The sequence below is a fragment of the Plutella xylostella genome, chromosome 16 (genome assembly GCF_932276165.1).
Source record: "Plutella xylostella chromosome 16, ilPluXylo3.1, whole genome shotgun sequence".
NCBI classification, from domain to species: domain Eukaryota; kingdom Metazoa; phylum Arthropoda; class Insecta; order Lepidoptera; family Plutellidae; genus Plutella; species Plutella xylostella.
The window spans coordinates 3,132,643-3,150,209 of record NC_063996.1 but is presented as its reverse complement, the minus strand read 5'-3'; the positions used below and the strand labels follow the sequence as shown (position 1 = coordinate 3,150,209).

At 42.4% G+C, this 17,567-nt stretch overlaps 3 protein-coding genes across 3 annotated transcripts; 2 read left to right on the top strand and 1 right to left on the bottom strand.

The window, feature by feature from the left end:
- The first annotated feature begins 175 nt into the window (after positions 1-175).
- LOC125489717 lies at positions 176-7,209 on the top strand. Its single transcript, XM_048626527.1, has 2 exons — positions 176-6,087; positions 7,139-7,209. The coding sequence occupies exons 1-2, from the start codon at positions 321-323 to the stop codon at positions 7,207-7,209; spliced, it is 5,838 nt and encodes a 1,945-aa protein (XP_048482484.1). The 5' UTR covers positions 176-320.
- Positions 7,210-7,472: 263 nt separating this feature from the next.
- Positions 7,473-13,091, top strand: LOC105394203 (beta-chimaerin). The gene is made up of 8 exons (XM_038118874.2): positions 7,473-7,623; positions 7,698-7,899; positions 8,249-8,482; positions 8,833-9,068; positions 10,092-10,343; positions 10,752-10,883; positions 12,085-12,190; positions 12,702-13,091. Exons 1-8 carry the CDS (start codon positions 7,590-7,592, stop codon positions 12,868-12,870), a joined length of 1,365 nt encoding a protein of 454 aa, XP_037974802.2. The 5' UTR covers positions 7,473-7,589; the 3' UTR covers positions 12,871-13,091.
- A 1,254-nt stretch (positions 13,092-14,345) lies between these two features.
- LOC105384249 (N-glycosylase/DNA lyase) lies at positions 14,346-17,216 on the bottom strand. Its single transcript, XM_038118712.2, has 6 exons — positions 17,056-17,216; positions 16,610-16,966; positions 16,265-16,376; positions 15,796-15,966; positions 15,096-15,290; positions 14,346-14,490 (listed from the first exon to the last, which is right to left on the bottom strand). The coding sequence occupies exons 1-6, from the start codon at positions 17,130-17,132 to the stop codon at positions 14,404-14,406; spliced, it is 999 nt and encodes a 332-aa protein (XP_037974640.2). The 5' UTR covers positions 17,133-17,216; the 3' UTR covers positions 14,346-14,403.
- Positions 17,217-17,567: the final 351 nt, after the last annotated feature.

The following is a 17,567-nucleotide window of genomic DNA, read 5'->3' as shown; positions in this document are numbered from 1 at the left end:
AGCAGTAAAATGCAACATCAGGGCACCACTCCGTATAGGAAAATAAATCAAAGACACATTTAAGTAATTAGGTAGGTAGAAGTCATAGTCATACCATTAACTTTTGACAAACTCTGTCAAAAAGAGCATAAAACTCAGTTTAAGAAGTTCTTAAATACTTTTTGCTATACTGCCACCTAAGTGTAAAAACTGCTCCTCCACAGCCAACGGTGAAGGTAACGACCTCAAGCACAATGCGTTCAGTAGTGAGTGTCCCGAAAGAATGAAATGGGATGCTATAGCACGGTCTCGAATATCCTACTGCTAAAGGCTCCTCACAGATGCAAAACTCATCCCCCCAAAGTGTCAATCAACGTAACAATGAATTAAACGTAATTCAAGTGAATCTGCATAGGTCTAAACTGGCAACCGCAGAACTATACCAGGTGGCAATGGAGACAAAAGTTTCAATAGCTCTTGTTCAAGAACCCTACGTGGGAAAACATGGCTATATGAAACAACAGCCAGGAACACGCCTTATCCAGTGTACCCTAAACCGACAAAAGCCAGTAAAGGCAGCCATCATCGTCTTCGGCGACTTGCTAGAGGTAATCCACGATCCACAGCTGGTGACAGAAACCGAAGCAGCAGCCGTGGCGATCGGAGGGGGGACAAAACTGGGCCTGGTATCAGTTTACTTTGAGGGGGATCAGGACATAGATCCATACATTGAAAGGACTAAAACATTCTGCGAAAAATTGAACACGCGAAACCTCATTGTAGCAGGCGACGTTAACGCATGGAGTCACTGGTGGGGAAGCGTCTCGGAAAATGACAGAGGGGTGGCGTACAGCTCATTCCTAACAGAAATTGACCTCCAAATTCTCAACACAGGAGACACACCAACCTTCGAAACCTACAGAAATGGAAAAATCTGCAAAAGTACGGTAGATGTCACCGCCTGTAGCACGTCACTTCTGGGTAAGATCGAGGACTGGAAAGTCGACGCAAACTTAATAACTTCTGACCACAACGCAATCACCTTTACACTGCGAACGGGAAAGGCACTAGAACACCTAAAGCCAATCACAACGCGTATGTATAATACCAAAAAGGCGAACTGGTCGAAATTTGCGTCAAAACTAAAATCCCTCCTGGTTGAGAAAAATATCACAACCACGTCCGTACAAGAGTGTGACAATCCAGAAGATCTTGAAAATATGATCTCAACGTACACTGAAGCCATCCACGAAGCCTGCGAAACGTCCATCCCAACCGCAGGAAAATGGAAAGGGGAACCCAAACCCCCGTGGTGGTCAAAGTCGCTTGAAGATCTCAAAAAAGATGTGTTGAGGAAAAAAAGAAGAATAAGGAATGCTGCTGCAAGCAGAATGCCCTATGTCATAGCGGAATACCAAAAAACTAAACAAGAATACTCCGAAAAAGCCGAGAAAGCCCAAATAGAGAGCTGGAAGGAGTTCTGCACGACTCAGGAAAAAGAAAGCATGTGGGACAAAATCTACAGGGTGATAAAGAAAACCTCAGGCAGGCAGGAAGACATGCTCCTCAGAGACACTGCGGGCAACACTTTATCCCCACAACAGTCAGCAGAACTCCTAGCAACGACGTTTTACCCAGATGACTCCGAAAGCACCGACCAACCATTCCATGCGGAACTGAGAGAAAAAACCAAGGAAATACCACGGGAACATCTAAGAGATAACGACCCACCCTTTACAACTGTGGAACTCGACCTTGTGCTACAAGCAATGAACCCAAAAAAAGCCCCAGGACCCGATGGCTTCACTGCCGATATCTGTGGCGCAGCCATCCAGTGCGAGAGGGAGGTGTTTATGGCGATAGCCAATAAATGCTTATCATTTAGACACTTCCCATCGCAATGGAAAACGGCGCACGTGGTGATCTTGCGGAAAGCTAGCAAAGAGGACTACACGCACCCAAAATCCTACAGACCTATAGGGCTACTCTCAGTTCTCGGAAAAATAGTTGAAAAACTAATGGTCGCTCGCCTACAGTGGCATATCTTACCGACGCTCAACAAAAACCAGTACGGCTTTATGCCCCAGAGAGGTACCGAGGACGCTCTCTATGACCTTGTAGCACACCTAAGAGAGGGAATGAACACCAAAAAATTTGTTGTACTTATCTCCTTGGACATAGAGGGCGCCTTCGACAACGCATGGTGGCCCGCTTTAAAACATCAACTGGCAAAAAAAAGGTGCCCACAAAATCTGTACGAGATGGTATGCTCATATCTCAGTGACCGAAAGATCAAGGTCAACTACGCTCGAGCGGCATGTGAGAAGGGGACCACTAAGGGATGTGTCCAAGGCTCCATAGGAGGACCAACTTTCTGGAACATCATCCTCGACTCACTGTTGCACAAACTAGAGGCTGAAGGAGTGTATTGTCAAGCATTCGCAGATGACGTGGCCCTTGTCTTCACAGGTCTAGCAGTAAAAACCCTAGAGGTGTCGGCTAACAAAGTACTCGATAAAATAGTGGAATGGGGAACTCGCAACAAACTCAACTTTGCACCACATAAGACCAACGCGATGCTGTTAACGAAGAAGTTGAAATACGATTTGCCCCAACTATTCATGGCTGGTACAAAGATAAACCTCGTAGAGGAAATAAAACTGTTGGGCCTCATCATAGACCGCAGGTTAACTTTCAAAGCTCACATAACCGCTCAGTGTAAAAAGGCAGCAGACATTCACAAACAGCTAGCGCGCGCAGCGAAGGTAACCTGGGGACTAAACGGTGAAATTGTGAGGACAATCTACATCGCAGTAGTGGAGCCCATCATGACATACGCCGCAAGCGTCTGGTCACAAGCCGTCGAACTGGAAAGTAACAAAAAACAACTTTTCTCGCTACAAAGAGGTTTCGCACAAAAAATATGTAAAGCCTACCGAACAGTGTCGCTCACATCTGCACTGGCACTGTCGGGCTTGCTGCCTCTCGATCTCAGAATACAGGAGGCAGCAAATCTGTACAAATCAAAAAAACTCTTGTCAGCTGACTACCTCCCACCTGGCAAAGATCTCGAACGGAATGTAGGGTACTTGGACTTACCACATCCGTCCACACTTACCTCTACCAAGTACGAGATCCTTGAAAACACCACCCTGCTGGACACCGGCTCCCAAATCTTCACGGATGGAAGCAAGATAGAGGGAAAAGTCGGCGCCGCCCTAAGTTGGTGGGAGGATGGCAAAGAAAAACTGTCCGAGACTTTTGGTCTCCACCCATCGTGCACGGTCTTCCAATCGGAACTTTATGCACTTCACAGGGCAACAAAACTGGTGAGCTCTAGCACGGATAAAAAAGTGAACATCTTGAGCGACTCGAGATCATCACTCGATCTGCTCCAAAATCCGAAACTCAGCCACCCCCTGGCAAGAAGCATAAAGGAAAACATTGCGAGGGCTGTGAGCGATGGCGGAGAGATACAAATGTTCTGGTTGAGGGCGCACGTAGGAACTGCCGGGAACGAAAGAGCTGATGAGCTCGCCAAAACAGCAGCACTACACAGCACCTCCCACGACTATGACAAAGTCCCCCTGTCCTATGTCAGAAAAAAGATCAGAGAGGAATCGGTCCGAAAATGGCAAGATCGATACGCGACCTCGAGTACAGGAGCAGTCACGCGTAAATTTCTACCGGATGTCAACCAAGCATACCGAATTACGCGAACTTCTAAATTGACCCCCGCTCACGTACAAATGCTGACCGGACACGGGGGGATAGGAGAATATTTGTACAGATTCAAACTTAAAGGAAGCCCTGGATGTGATTGCGACCCCAACATCAGTGAATCGGTATGGCACATCATTCTGGACTGCCCGCGTTTTCTTGCTGCAAGACATGATCTGGAGACACTGATAGACAGGAACTTGGTGGAGTCGGAATTAAAAGATATTCTGGCAGACACCAATCACAGACCTCATTTCCTATCATACGCAGATCGAATCTTCCGAGTAGCAGCAAGGAGAAACAGCACAATTTCTCGCCCTGAAGCCCAATCAACATCAACATCAGTAGTCCAATCATCAAACCCGACCATCTCAGCACCACAACAAGTGACTCCAAAAGCAACAGCGACAAACCAGCTGTTGTCTTGTGGCGAAAAAGGAGAAGCCGGACTAAGACGCCGAAGTGTGGCTCTGTTCATGGACAGTAGCAGCGAAAGACTCGGCATCAGCTTCTGCGTCTCGGGGGCGCGAAAGCGTGTAGCCATATCACCCGGCCTAGCCTCTCTCCTAAATGGAAGCACATCCAAAGCTACCATGAAACGTAAAGCCTATGACGCACTGCCGGTAACACTAGTGGGAGATCAGTCCTGCAGACTAGTACGATGCCGTAACAAGACCATCGCACTATTGGAATGGGCCGATGACACCCCGTTTGTCCAGGCATGCTCATGGCTCACTATGCTTGGAGAGAGAGCACAAGATAGTAACGTCCCCAAGATAATAAGCGTAGACGCAATGGTGATCGAGCATAAGAAAGGTGAAATTGTTGACCAGCTGGGCTGCCTAAAAGCCTCAAAACAACACGAAATAGTTGTGTATGAGGACAGAGGTGAAGACCTAAGCTTTCTCAGTGGACACATACCCGTGAGGAACAACAACCACCAACAAACTGAAGCGGTCACCGGATCAGAACGCCTACAGGAGAGGATGGCTTCCGAGTCCGTCGCTGCTGCTGAACAGCAGGAAATAAATATGAGGATGCAGAGCAGAATCTCGCAGGGGCGCGCACAAGGGTTCCTTCAGGCATTCAAATCAGCTGCCCAAAGCCTTATGGGGAAACCACAGAGGACACCTGAGTGGCGCCAAATCCCCAAAGGCCCCATCCGAAAAAGAACGGCCCAAAGAACCATAACAAGAGCCGACATGGGTCAGGTGGTCCCACCGAAGCTAAAAACAGCAACCTCCCCTAAAGAGCATTTGGAGAATGCCGTCATAGAATTTGTGGCAATAACAACCGCCACAAAGCAGGTAAACCTCTTGTCCTGCAAAACCATCATGCAGACCTACAGGCAAGAAAACGAAGGCCGGCTAAAAATTCTACTCGAGGAGGCCGAAGCCTGCATATACGATAACAGTAGTTGCCAAGTCCTCAGAGGCAAAATGACTGGAGCGTATATGGCGGCTTACAGCGAGGAAAGCGGATTTGTACCCTGGGAATGCAACTCCTCAAAATTTACTGTCCCACACAACAACCAAATAGTGGTCGTCGCCCAGTGCACCAGGATTATGCTAGAGGATAAAATCCTAGCAAAAGTGGAAACCATCAACGCCAACTGGAATCACTGGACGATGCCCACTATCACTTGGGTGAACGGGGTACCTGGATGTGGGAAGACAACCTGGGTGATAAATAACTTCGATGTGAGCAAAGACACCATTATCACAACAACAACTGAGGCGGCCATCGACATAAGAAACAGGCTAGCGCATCGTATTGGTGACATGGTCAGAACTAGGGTGCGTACGATGGCATCAGTCCTGGTAAACGGCTTTAGAGAACATGTCGGATGCCAACGCCTGATAATTGACGAAGCCCTGATGAACCATTTCGGGGCAATCGTAATGGCCGCCCACCTGTCTCGTGCCTGTGATATTGCTCTGATCGGAGACATCAATCAGCTACCATATATCGACAGAGAGAACCTATTCGAGCTTAGGTACAATCGCCCAACACTGGTAGCAAACATCACCCAGGAGCTGTTGTGCTCATACAGAAACCCCATGGATGTTGCATACGCCCTAAAGGAAGTATACTCAGGCATATACGCAGCCACAGCGCGCATCCAATCCCTGCAGCTGAAAAGGTTAACAGACGCAGTAATTCCCAAATCCCAAACCAACACTCTGTTCCTGGTGCATACACAGGAAGAAAAAGAGACCTTGACCAGCCAAGGGTATGGTGAAGGAATGGGCTCACGCGTCCTAACCATACACGAAGCACAGGGATTGACGTACGAATCCGTTATTATCATTAGAACAAAAGATAAAATAAAGCTGCATGATAGCGTACCTCACGCAGTAGTGGCGCTGTCGAGGCACACCACCACCTGCACCTACTATGCGGATGACACCGAGGACGCTATCGGCAACCTCGCTAAAACGGCAATAACAGCGCCAAAGAAACGCATCCTCGAGTACAATCTAAAAATGGCAGTTAAGAATCGAGACGAAGAGGTCATTGCACTTTCTGGGGAAATGTTAAGAAGGCATAACGGGGCGGAATAAAACATAAAATATAATTATCGTTAAGAGCGCAAAATATAGGCCAAATTGATTATTATATAATTATTATAAAAACTAACAATTAAAATAAGTTATCTTTAAGAACAGAGTCACACACTAACATCAGGCAAAACATGACCTATAACGACTGAGGGGCCGAACCATTGCCAGGTGTCTACTAAGTTCTCCGAAGAAAGCTGGCATTGGCCCTGTCCTTCTTAAGTTTGTTGCCATTACTAATGTAAGTGTGACTCTGAAAACCATTAATAAAAAAAAAAAAAAAGGAAAAAAAAAAATAATGAAAAAAAAAAAAAAAGACATTTCTTGTATAATGAGATACACGGCTGGGGGTTTTTAGTCGGTTAACGCCCGACACTACCTGGGTCCTCTTCCCAGGTGTCCATGTGGATTTTCCCCCAGCAGTGGAAAAAAAAAAGAGAAAAAGAACAATATATATATAAAAGAAAGAATATATAAACTAAGGACAAAATAAGTATATATAAAAGATAATATATATAAACTAAACTTCCTTACCGAGTAGAAAGTAGATAAAAGAATTAAAAACTATCTCATAAAAATTACCACTCTTCAAAAGGCACGGACATAAAGTCTGTGGAGTGATAATCATTTATTTAAAAAAAAAAAAAAAAAAAAAAAAAAAAAAAAAAAAAAAAAAAAAATACTTTTTGCAAGTGTTCTTTCACAACATGCATTCTACTTAGCATGCGGCGCAAGACTCGCGCGACAAGACGCGGCGAAAAATATACACGAGAACATTAAAATACCCATGTTGCCAAAGCGTTGTTTTTTTATGTTTTTGCAAAAAAAAAAACCTTCATAATTGTCATAGTTCAATTTTACAAAGTTTTATTTTGCAGGGCGGAAACGGAAATCACTAATATTACCACAATTCTTCGCGCCAAATTTTTATGTTTCACAGACCACTTAAACTAATATACCTCAGAATAATAATGGCAGCGCGCTATGGAATCTCTTTCTTCTATGCTGTTCTAATTTAATATAAAAAACGAGTACCTATATTGCAGTCATTTCAGTACATTCCATTTTAAAATATACATAAAACATACCGTGGTGTTGGTGGGGTGTGGGACTTGTGGGATTCTGCTTTAAAACCATACTCATTATTCTAAGTTATTATAACACAGAGCAGAGTAGTAATAAAATCAGTGAATGTCACTCTGACAGATTCAATCGATATTTGTTTTGTTTACGTTTTCAATTTTGCAACTATTTCCGCTTTAGAAATAGTAAATTGAATTAAATAAAGTAAAAAACTATTAAATTCCGCCTACAGCAAGCAGCAGCAACATGGAGAATCTACGAAACATTTGGAAGCCCGAGCGTAAGTAAGAAAAGTCCAATCCAAGCCCAAAATCCATTGAACTCAGCTTTCTACATCCTCCTTCTAAATTCCAGTATACCGGATACAAATGGAGGCTCCAAAGCCGAAGCGGATCGTGTGTGAGGACTGCGCCGACCGGCCCGAGTTCTACGGCAAGGAGTACCACGGCGTGATGGGACACAAGGAGGCCACGAGCTTGCTCGACGGCGAACCTGACGGGGCGTTTCTAATACGAAAAGGGAACTTGATGAATGACTTTTTCACACTTACTTGGAGGTAAGACTGCTTACAGCAAGTTTATAAAAGTTTTTGATCTGATTCAACTTATAATGGTTGTCACACAATAGATCTTTTAGGTTGCAGTGGATAATGAGCATAGGTTGCCCTTCCCTTTTCAATAACTATAACTTGAAGGTACAGCAATAAAGCTTGAGTATGAGAATATGGTGTAAAATCCTCTTTGTTCTTACTCTATAAGCTCTCATGAATATAGTTATCTATAATTTCATACTCTATCTAAATGGTCAAAGATGAAGTAGAAAAGCACTTCCTTTAAAATTCTTAAATCCTCATAATAAATACAGTGCTGCAGCTTTTCATACTAAAATAATAATTTTTCACACAGGTTCAATGACAGAATCCACCACTACAAACTGTACTACGACGGCACTCACTACACCAACACGAACAAGACATACGACTGCGTGTACGACCTGGTGGCCGACGGGCTCATCACCATGCACATGGAGCTGCGGGCCCGGCACATCCTCGAGATGATCAACTCACGGGCCAACTATACAGAGAGCCCGTATATCACACTGAACAAGAAGAAAATGAACACTCTTACTAGGAGCAAAGTGTAAGTGTAGTTGGGAGTTTTTAGATTTAAGTTTTTACAAAAAATATGTACAGTTTCTAAGAATGTCTGTCTATAGCTTATTACTTACTTATTCCCAATCTCCGCTGGGGAGCAAAGGGCCGAAGTGAAGCGCCGCCATTCTTTACGATCTTGGGCCAGCTCAGAGACATCCGGGGGGATGTCTATAGCTTATTACCTAGATGAAACTGATAGACATTTATTAGAGAGATTATTGCCACATAATCCACTTCAATAATTCTTACAACTTTTATTTCATATAATGGCCTTTGAAATATTATGTAAAGTACCTTTTTGTCTGAATTCTACTCTACAAATTGTATTGTTTACAGACCATCACTAACCGGATCTCCAGCTATCAACAAACTCAACAACTCCACTTCAGAAGAGAATCTCACTAAATCTGTCAACAACCTAGACTTAACCCCAAGCTTGGAGGATAACCCACTTCTGACCAAGTACTCCAAAAGCCATAGCTTCAAAACTCACACATTCAAAGGCCTAAACTGGTGTGAATTGTGTGCCAACTTCCTTTGGGGATTCACAGCTCAGGGAGTAAAATGTGAAGGTAAAATTAACTTATTATTAAGGCTGTTTTTACAGCATGCGGATTTAATCACGCACGCCGATTGTGCACCATGCTCCCGCGTCTCGAGAGCATATTCCACAGTTACAATGAATACTTGTATGAACGCGTGCGGGGCAATCCCGAGTGCGTGATCAAATCCGCATGCTGTTAAAAATAGCCTATGTCATACAATTTATACAGCCATTCCTGAAGATTATGGCTCAGTCAGTCTGTCAGTGTTGAAGGAGGCCGATGTCCTGCACTTAAATTTTTAGTTTGTTCTTTAATATGCAGACCCTCTAGTACGGGTTTTGCTATTTATGAAAACGAAAAAAGGTTATGTTTTCTCCTGTCATCTGCATTATCTGTCAAAAAATTCATGATAGTTTCCATTACAGGCGTAGTATACGAGAAAACGTAAACTTTTATAGTTTTAGACAAACTATCAAACCTGTACTAGACCTGCTGGTGTATAAAGAGTCCACAGCGTGTCCGTCGACGGCGACTCCTCTTCAGTTCCCGTCAATTGAAGGCCAAGTACGGGTTCGCAAGCCACATATAATTACAGTATGTATGTGACTTGCAAAGCCAAGCTTGTATCTTGAACGTGCGACTGCGGTGCTGCGATTACAAGATTCTCAAACCTCCGTTAACGTCACGTATCGTAAACTGTAAGATGCGGTATAGATTCTAACTACGTTAGAATTTCGTTCGCATCTAACCCTCAAATTCATAGACCGTATTGTAAATTTACAACAAGGTTATAATTAACTTTGAAACACACGAGTTTCGCGTCCTTACATTAGTCAAAAAGTTGAAATTCGTATATGAATACATCAATTTTAAACCTACTGTAGAGTGTCAAAAAGCTCTATGAATTTGGGGGAAATTTTTTAACTATCTCCGATTTCTCGGGATGTGACAGGTTGAAGACGCTGCATTTTTTTACTTACAGAAATCTCACAGGTGGAAATTTAAAGCAAAGTATTTACCTAAATGAAACTAACTTCCATTTCTTTTCAGATTGTGGTTTCATAGCACACACAAAATGTTCGGAGCGGGTACCAAACCTCTGCCTGCCAGACCTCAAGAAGCTCCGTGGAGTATTCGGCATAGATCTGACCACACTCCTGAATGCCCACTCCAGCACCCTTCCCTTTGTCGTGAGGAAGTGTGTCAACGAGATAGAAGCGAGAGGAATGGACTCCGAGGGTATTTACAGAGTTTCCGGGTTTGCTGATGAAATTGAAGCGTTGAAAATGGCCTTTGATAAAGGTATGTTGTCATTCATCATGTTGACCTTGTTTTAATATGCATGTCGACTGTTGATAGAATTACCTACAACCAATGAGCTGAATGTCTAAGGCCGTCGGCAGCAAGACCAAGAAAGTTCAGCAGGGAACTATATTTTTTATTCAAGGACTCCTATACACCATGACCTAATGACGCTGTGTGACCTATTTTACTGAAGATTTCCTTTAATTCCTAGCCAATTCAACTACGACTACTAAATGCTTCCTGCTTTGTTAACTATAGGTTACGATTTTAGTAGACGAGACGACTAACGTCTGTTTTTCCTATTATCCTATCACCTAAAATATTATATTATCATTATATTACATCATTATTTTTCACCGTATCCTATTACCTAAGTATGTGCTAAACCAACTTTTTTTTGCATAGACGGCGAAGCAGCGGACCTGAGCCAGTACAGCAACATCAACGTGGTGGCGGGCACGCTGAAGCTGTACCTGCGGCTGCTGCCCGTGCCGCTGGTCACCTACGACGTGCACGCGCGCTTCGTAAGGGCCATACGTGAGTGAGCCCAGTGTGTAGAGGGATAGAGTGCATTTTGCTGTGACAGGGGTTCGGCGGACTTCCACGCGCGGTTACTGCGAGCCATACGTGAGTGGTGAAAGACAAGTGTGTAGAGGGATAGAGTGAGAGACAAGTGTGTAGAGGGATAGAGTGAGAGACAAGTGTGTAGAGGGATAGAGTGAGAGACCAGTGTGTAGAGGGATAGAGTGAGAGACCAGTGTGTAGAGGGATAGAGTGAGAGTCCAGTGTGTAGAGGGATAGAGTGAGAGACCAGTGTGTAGAGGGATAGAGTGAGAGACCAGTGTGTAGAGGGATAGAGTGAGAGACCAGTGTGTAGAGGGATAGAGTGAGAGACCAGTGTGTAGAGGGATAGAGTGAGAGACAAGTGTGTAGAGGGATAGAGTGAGAGACACGTATGTAGAGGGATAGAGTGAGAGCCAAGTGTGTAGAGGGATAGAGTGAGAGACCAGTGTGTAGAGGGATAGAGTGAGAGTCCAGTGTGTAGAGGGATAGAGTGAGAGTCTAGTGTGTAGAGGGATAGAGTGAGAGTCTAGTGTGTAGAGGGATAGAGTGAGGGACAAGTGTGTAGAGGGATAGAGTGAGAGACAAGTGTGTAGAGGGATAGAGTGAGAGACAAGTGTGTAGAGGGATAGAGTGAGAGACAAGTGTGTAGAGGGATAGAGTGAGAGACAAGTGTGTAGAGGGATACAGTGAGAGACAAGTGTGTAGAGGGATAGAGTGAGAGACAAATGTGTAGAGGGTAGAGTGAGAGCCGAGTGTGTAGAGGGTAGAGTGAAAACCAGTACAGCAACATCAACGAGTCGCGTGTCTTTTGTCTTGAGAGCGAGAATGGCGGCTGGTCCTGTCAGATATTGGTAACCTATCGCACGCACTTAAAGCTATTGCACAGTACCTATAAACACACAGCATTTCTTGGATACATCTCCATTTACCGATATCCGAGTGCGTTTTTTCACTAATTATATTAAGAGATGATAAAGTCAGGAGGGTCTAGAATACGAAAAACGAAGTTCCGGAGCCGTGCAAAAGCGAGGCAGTTCATCTAGGTAGTAGATTTCTTTAATAAACTTGTTAATAGTACAAAGTATTAAAGTTTATAGCGTACCTTAGTTCAGGTTTGATTATATTAATTTAGGTTCTATATTATCTTATCTTAATAAAATATGAATAATTCCAGAGTGCAAGACGCCCCCGGAGCAGATCTCGGCGCTGCGCGAGTGCCTCGACCTGCTGCCGCCCGCGCACTTCAACTGTCTGCAGTACATGATGCAGCATCTACACAGGTCAGTCTTTAATAACTAGTCATCACGACCCATCACGTCTCCACTGCTGGGGCACGGGTCTCCTTCCAATGGAGGAAGGGTTTTAAATAACTAGTGTAGAGCAAAATTGGGTGCAGGTTTTTCAGGGAGCTTCTCAAAAATGGGTCAATGGGCTAGACATTTATAATGGAATAAAAGTAACACCTACTCAACCTAGAAGTAATTTTAATTATTTTAGAGTTATTCCCTTGATGAATTAATGTTAGTAGGTATACCTATTATGCGTGAAAACGAAAAGTTTATCAACGGTAAACGGAATTTACATAAACCAGCCTATAGTAGGCCAGTATAAGTTTCATGATGATTTCCGTTAGTAGCGTCACTTTGTATGCAATAAAAAACATGTCCTGAATAGTTCACAAACTATGACAACCCTCTAAACCTACACTCCATCTAGGTATCCCCTTTCGTTATGTATAGAACAACTTATGACATATCTCGATCTACCCTAACAATTACCATCCCATTCCAGAGTGTCCCAACAAGCGGAGGTGAACAAGATGAGTGCTCACAACCTGAGCACGGTGTTCGCGCCGACGCTCGTGGCGACGCCGCCCGCCATCACCGACCTGGCGTTCGAGATACGCGCGCTGCAGACGCTTATTGAGAATTGCCCGCTCATTTACTATGGTAACAAGTAACTTACTTGAATTGAATAGCAGCCATTTTAAAAGTTGGAGAAGAAAGGATTATTCACGGACCTACAATTGAAGCAAGATACTCAATACTCCATCGTGTATTGCATCCATAAGATAGCGTGAATCTATCCGCCATTTTCATATTTTCATAGTTCGTTATACACAATGTATCGTGTCCGATTTCTCTGCTCTTTATAGTGATAAATGTATTGATGTGAACAACCTGAGCACGGTGTTCGCGCCGACGCTCGTGGCGACGCCGCCCGCCATCACTGATTTAGCGTTCGAGATACGCGCGCTGCAGACGCTTATTGAGAATTGCCCGCTCATTTACTATGGGAACAAGTAAAAAAAAATCAGCCAGCCCACCAGCAACAAGTAATTTGAGTAATAACACAAAATGGTTCAGCTGTTTAGGAGCTACGCTACCACAGACACGTGAAACTTAGAACACCCCTCTTTTATGGCAGCCATGTTAAAAGTGGGAGTAGGAAAGTACCTACTAGTAGAGATCAAAATCTAAGTATATAACTTTTTATCAATTCAGTTGCATCGATGGCGGATAGTTGATTATTTAATTTTGCATTTAATTACACAAACTATAGGTATGTGATAGTCCGTAAGTACCTATATTTTGATTGCTATTAAAATCATAAGTTATTGGTCACATTAGATATAAATTTTGTAGACGGCCGGGTCTTAAGTTAGCGAAATTGACACGATTGATGCCAATACACTATCGTTTTTAACCGACTTCGAAAATAGGAGGTTCTCAATTCGTCTGTATGTATTTTTCATATACAGACTGAGGGCCTATTTTGGCACATGTGATATCCATTACAACCGTGTCAGCTTCTCTGACTATGGGTGCTTACATAAAGAATCGGGTTCCCTGTACCGGTAACCTGAAATGCTCCGTGAGTGAGCGCTTTCGCATAATCAGGTTACCGGTACAGGTAGATACCGGGAACCCGATTCTCTATGTAAGCACCCTACGTCCCGGTTCGTTAGGATAATAGTGCAATATAATCTTAGTTATTGGCATGTGATATTGGAGTTGGATCTTTCAAAAAGATAACATTTGTAAACCATTCCAGGTTGTGTTTTTATCTTAGTAAATTTGCGGTTTTTCAAGTAAATAGGGCCCCGAGTGCGTGTTTTTTCAACTATCGAGAAGTGAAATCGAAAACGCAGATTTTTATGGCGCGGAGCTAATACAGCTACTTACCGCTAGTTGGCGTGTCTCCCGCACCATACAAATTTGCGTTTCGATTTCACTTCTCGATAGGTGAAAAAACTCGCACTCGAGGCCCAGATAAGAAAGGCGTTTTACAACTTGAAGAACCACGTCAGACCAAATTATGATTCCTTTAAAAGACTTATTATTTAAGTATTAAGTACAGTATTTTATGATTATGATTATACTCTATGTACGTTTTATAGTTTTGTATTCAATGAAATCAAGAATAAAATTTTTTTTTACTTCCTTGTATATTTAATTTTAACCACATATCATATCACAGACATTGCTGCTATTTATGTACATTTTCTTCGTTTCTTCGGCACCGCCTTATCTGAAGACTCTTGGACTTGGAACTTCTTCAGGTCGGCACAGAATAAAACCTACAAGAGATAGGATATCCATTGAAACTCATTCATTAAATTCAGTAGATATTTTTTTAAATATGCGTACAGACCGGCCCAACGAACGTCCAACGATGGATATTTATCATACATAATACAGGGCAGATTGCAGCAACGAAGGTCAACGAAACCCGTTCGTTGGCGTTCGTTTGGCCGGTCTGTACGCAGCTTAACGGGAAGTAACAACTGAAAGTGTAGACGAAATTGGAGTCTTGCACTAACCCTTCAGTTAGGTCAGGATTAAAAATAGAAAGTAAATGATAAATCTACTGTGCTGTCACTTTCTCATTGTCATCATTACCAGAAGGCAAACTGTTCGTTACTAATTTTATCTATTGTACAGTGTACACTTACGGTGACTAGCACCTAACATTTAGACGAAATTAAATCTATTGCTATCTTGCTTTGACTGTATACTGAGACTGAGTGAACAAGCCAGCACTAGATTTAATTTCGTTTAAATGTTATTGCAATTGCAGCAATGCACCTCTGCCTACCCCGCAAAGGAGTACATTAGTACAAGGTGTGAGTGTTTGTTTTTTTTTATTTTTGTTCAGTGCAAGTCACACTTAATCACAACTTACCGTATGCGCCCAGCCTGCCATTGGCCCGTAAAGCTGTCTGAAGTGATCTCCGATCTCGGTGTACATTTTATCAGTGACACTCTTCTTGCCCCTCAGATGTGGCAGGTAGTTCTGGGCAGCTATCTGATACACGTGCGTGTCCACTGGCAACGCTTCCAGGTGGTTCAGAGACATGAGGCATATGCAGTCGGCTACCTGAAATGGTTTTACGAATTCTCTATAGATAGATAGATTAACAAGTTGTGTCTTAATTAGGGTACAAATGGTGGTCTTATCACTGAAAGCGATCACTGCCAGACAACCTTTGGATGGACGGAAAATTTATGGAGAAATGGTCATTGCATTTAGTATTAAAACTCACTACAACACAAATACACACACAAAGTTTTGTACACAAAGTTTGTTGTTTTACTTACTATTTCACGATTTCGTAAACCAATTGTTATTTTGGGTTCTGTTAAATCATTTGTACTTATGGAAAAAGTAATTGAAATGGCGATTGGTAGGCAGAGTAGAAGAGGTATTATATAAACTATCAGAGAGGTCTAACAAGTTTAGAGCAAGATAGCATGAGTCAGTTTGCCATTTTTACATTGTTTCTTTATCCACCTGTATTATAAAATATATTATGTTTTGTCAGTAACTAAGGTAGGTAGATAGGCATTAGGAAATATACCATAAACCTAACTAATTTCCCTACCTTAGGCCCAATCCCGTGTAGCTTCATGAGCTCAGTCTTGGCCTCCTTGTACTTCATGTCCTGTAGACTCTGGAACCACTCCTCACCACCCCACTCCTGGATCTGAGCTGCCGACTTCTGAATGAACTTGGCCCGGTAGCCAAAGCCCAGCTCTCTTAGCTCTGCTTCTACCTTGAACATGATAAATACAATGGTAGACAGAAAGAACTAAAGACTGTAATATTACTGAGATTTGTAATGTTAATAAGTTGGAAGTGATTTGTTAAAATTTAATATTATTATCAAGGGAGATAGGTTTGGCTGTCTGCCTGCTGGCCTGTTTTAAATAAACAATGGAAACATGGATTCTTAAAACTTCAACTGATTGAGTTATGGTCAGCATAAAATGGAAAATTAGAGAAGTTTTAATTTTTTTTATGTTATGGAACAACAAAAAAATAGAACTTGAACTGTAGTTCATGCTTCATACCTCAGGAGATGACAGTTTGTCTACTGTAGGGAAGGAATAGTAAGTAACATCTTCATGGGAGCAAATCTCTTCTCCATAGTGTGTGCACAGTTTCTCCACCATACTTGATATTCTGAAAACAGCAACTATAAATCTATATTTCATTATATATAACAGGAAGACCCATAATTCCTGACATACTAGAAAACCTGGCAACAACTGAAACCTGGTGTAGGCAGATGAGATTTACTTTCTGAACAGTAGAAGATGAAATACTTAGTAGAATGGGGCCACTATGGTTAGGTTACAATTCATATGAAACCGTATTACTCATAACTAGTATAATTTATAAGTAAAGTCTGTCACCTTGAAATATGATTGTTCTGACTGCATATGAAAGAAAATAGGTTTTCCACTGGCTCCTGACTGAGCATTCTTATTCCATAAAACTGTTTGCCGGCAGATTTGAACAGCTCATCCTTCTCAGACCACTCCTTGTAATAATCACCCAAATTGACATCTAGTCTAAAATATTCTTCTAAACGTTTCTTGAAGAGCTCATTATCTGTTTCTGTCTTTTTATTTGATTTTGTCCCTTTTCCCTTTGACTCAAGGAGAGATCCGATAACTTTGTATTCTAACGATTCATTATTCTGACGTATTTTCCATACTGTCTTAGAGAATATACCGAGCCATTCATTGGTGCCTTCTTCTAGTTTCCATCTGAAAATTCGAATCTTCAGAATATAACTGGAAAACTGTATTGTTTATATATTTTTAGGTTAGTAAAGTGAAATAAATTATGGTTATACCTGAAGCTTTGACCCCCATTTAATGTGCCGATTAGTTGCAACTCTTTGCTCTTACACTTAAGCTTATTCCAACCCATAATTTTCAATTTATTTAAGATTTTCTCAAAAATACCACTTTCCCGCTCGATAATAGTTTGTTTTGATTTTTTAAATAATTTTGACGTTGACGTTGACCATTGCCATTGACACTGACATCACAAGAAACATCAGTGAGCTGTCAAATACACAGAATAGTATGATTAAAGCTCTGAATAAACATTCAGCATATTTTAAAGCTCTCCACTTTTTAACCGACTTTAAAAAAATGAGGTGTATTTTTAATGGCTCCTGTTTATTCTACACGGACTTGTTATAGACTTCGATAAACTCAAACATAAATTGTTTTTCCTGCTAACTATAAATGTTTCGAATCGCCTTGTGCCGCTGCCGTCCCAAGTCATAGAACGCGGGCATGTCCCAATGTACCTACCTACACGTACCTACCTACCTACACGTACCTACCTAATGTACCT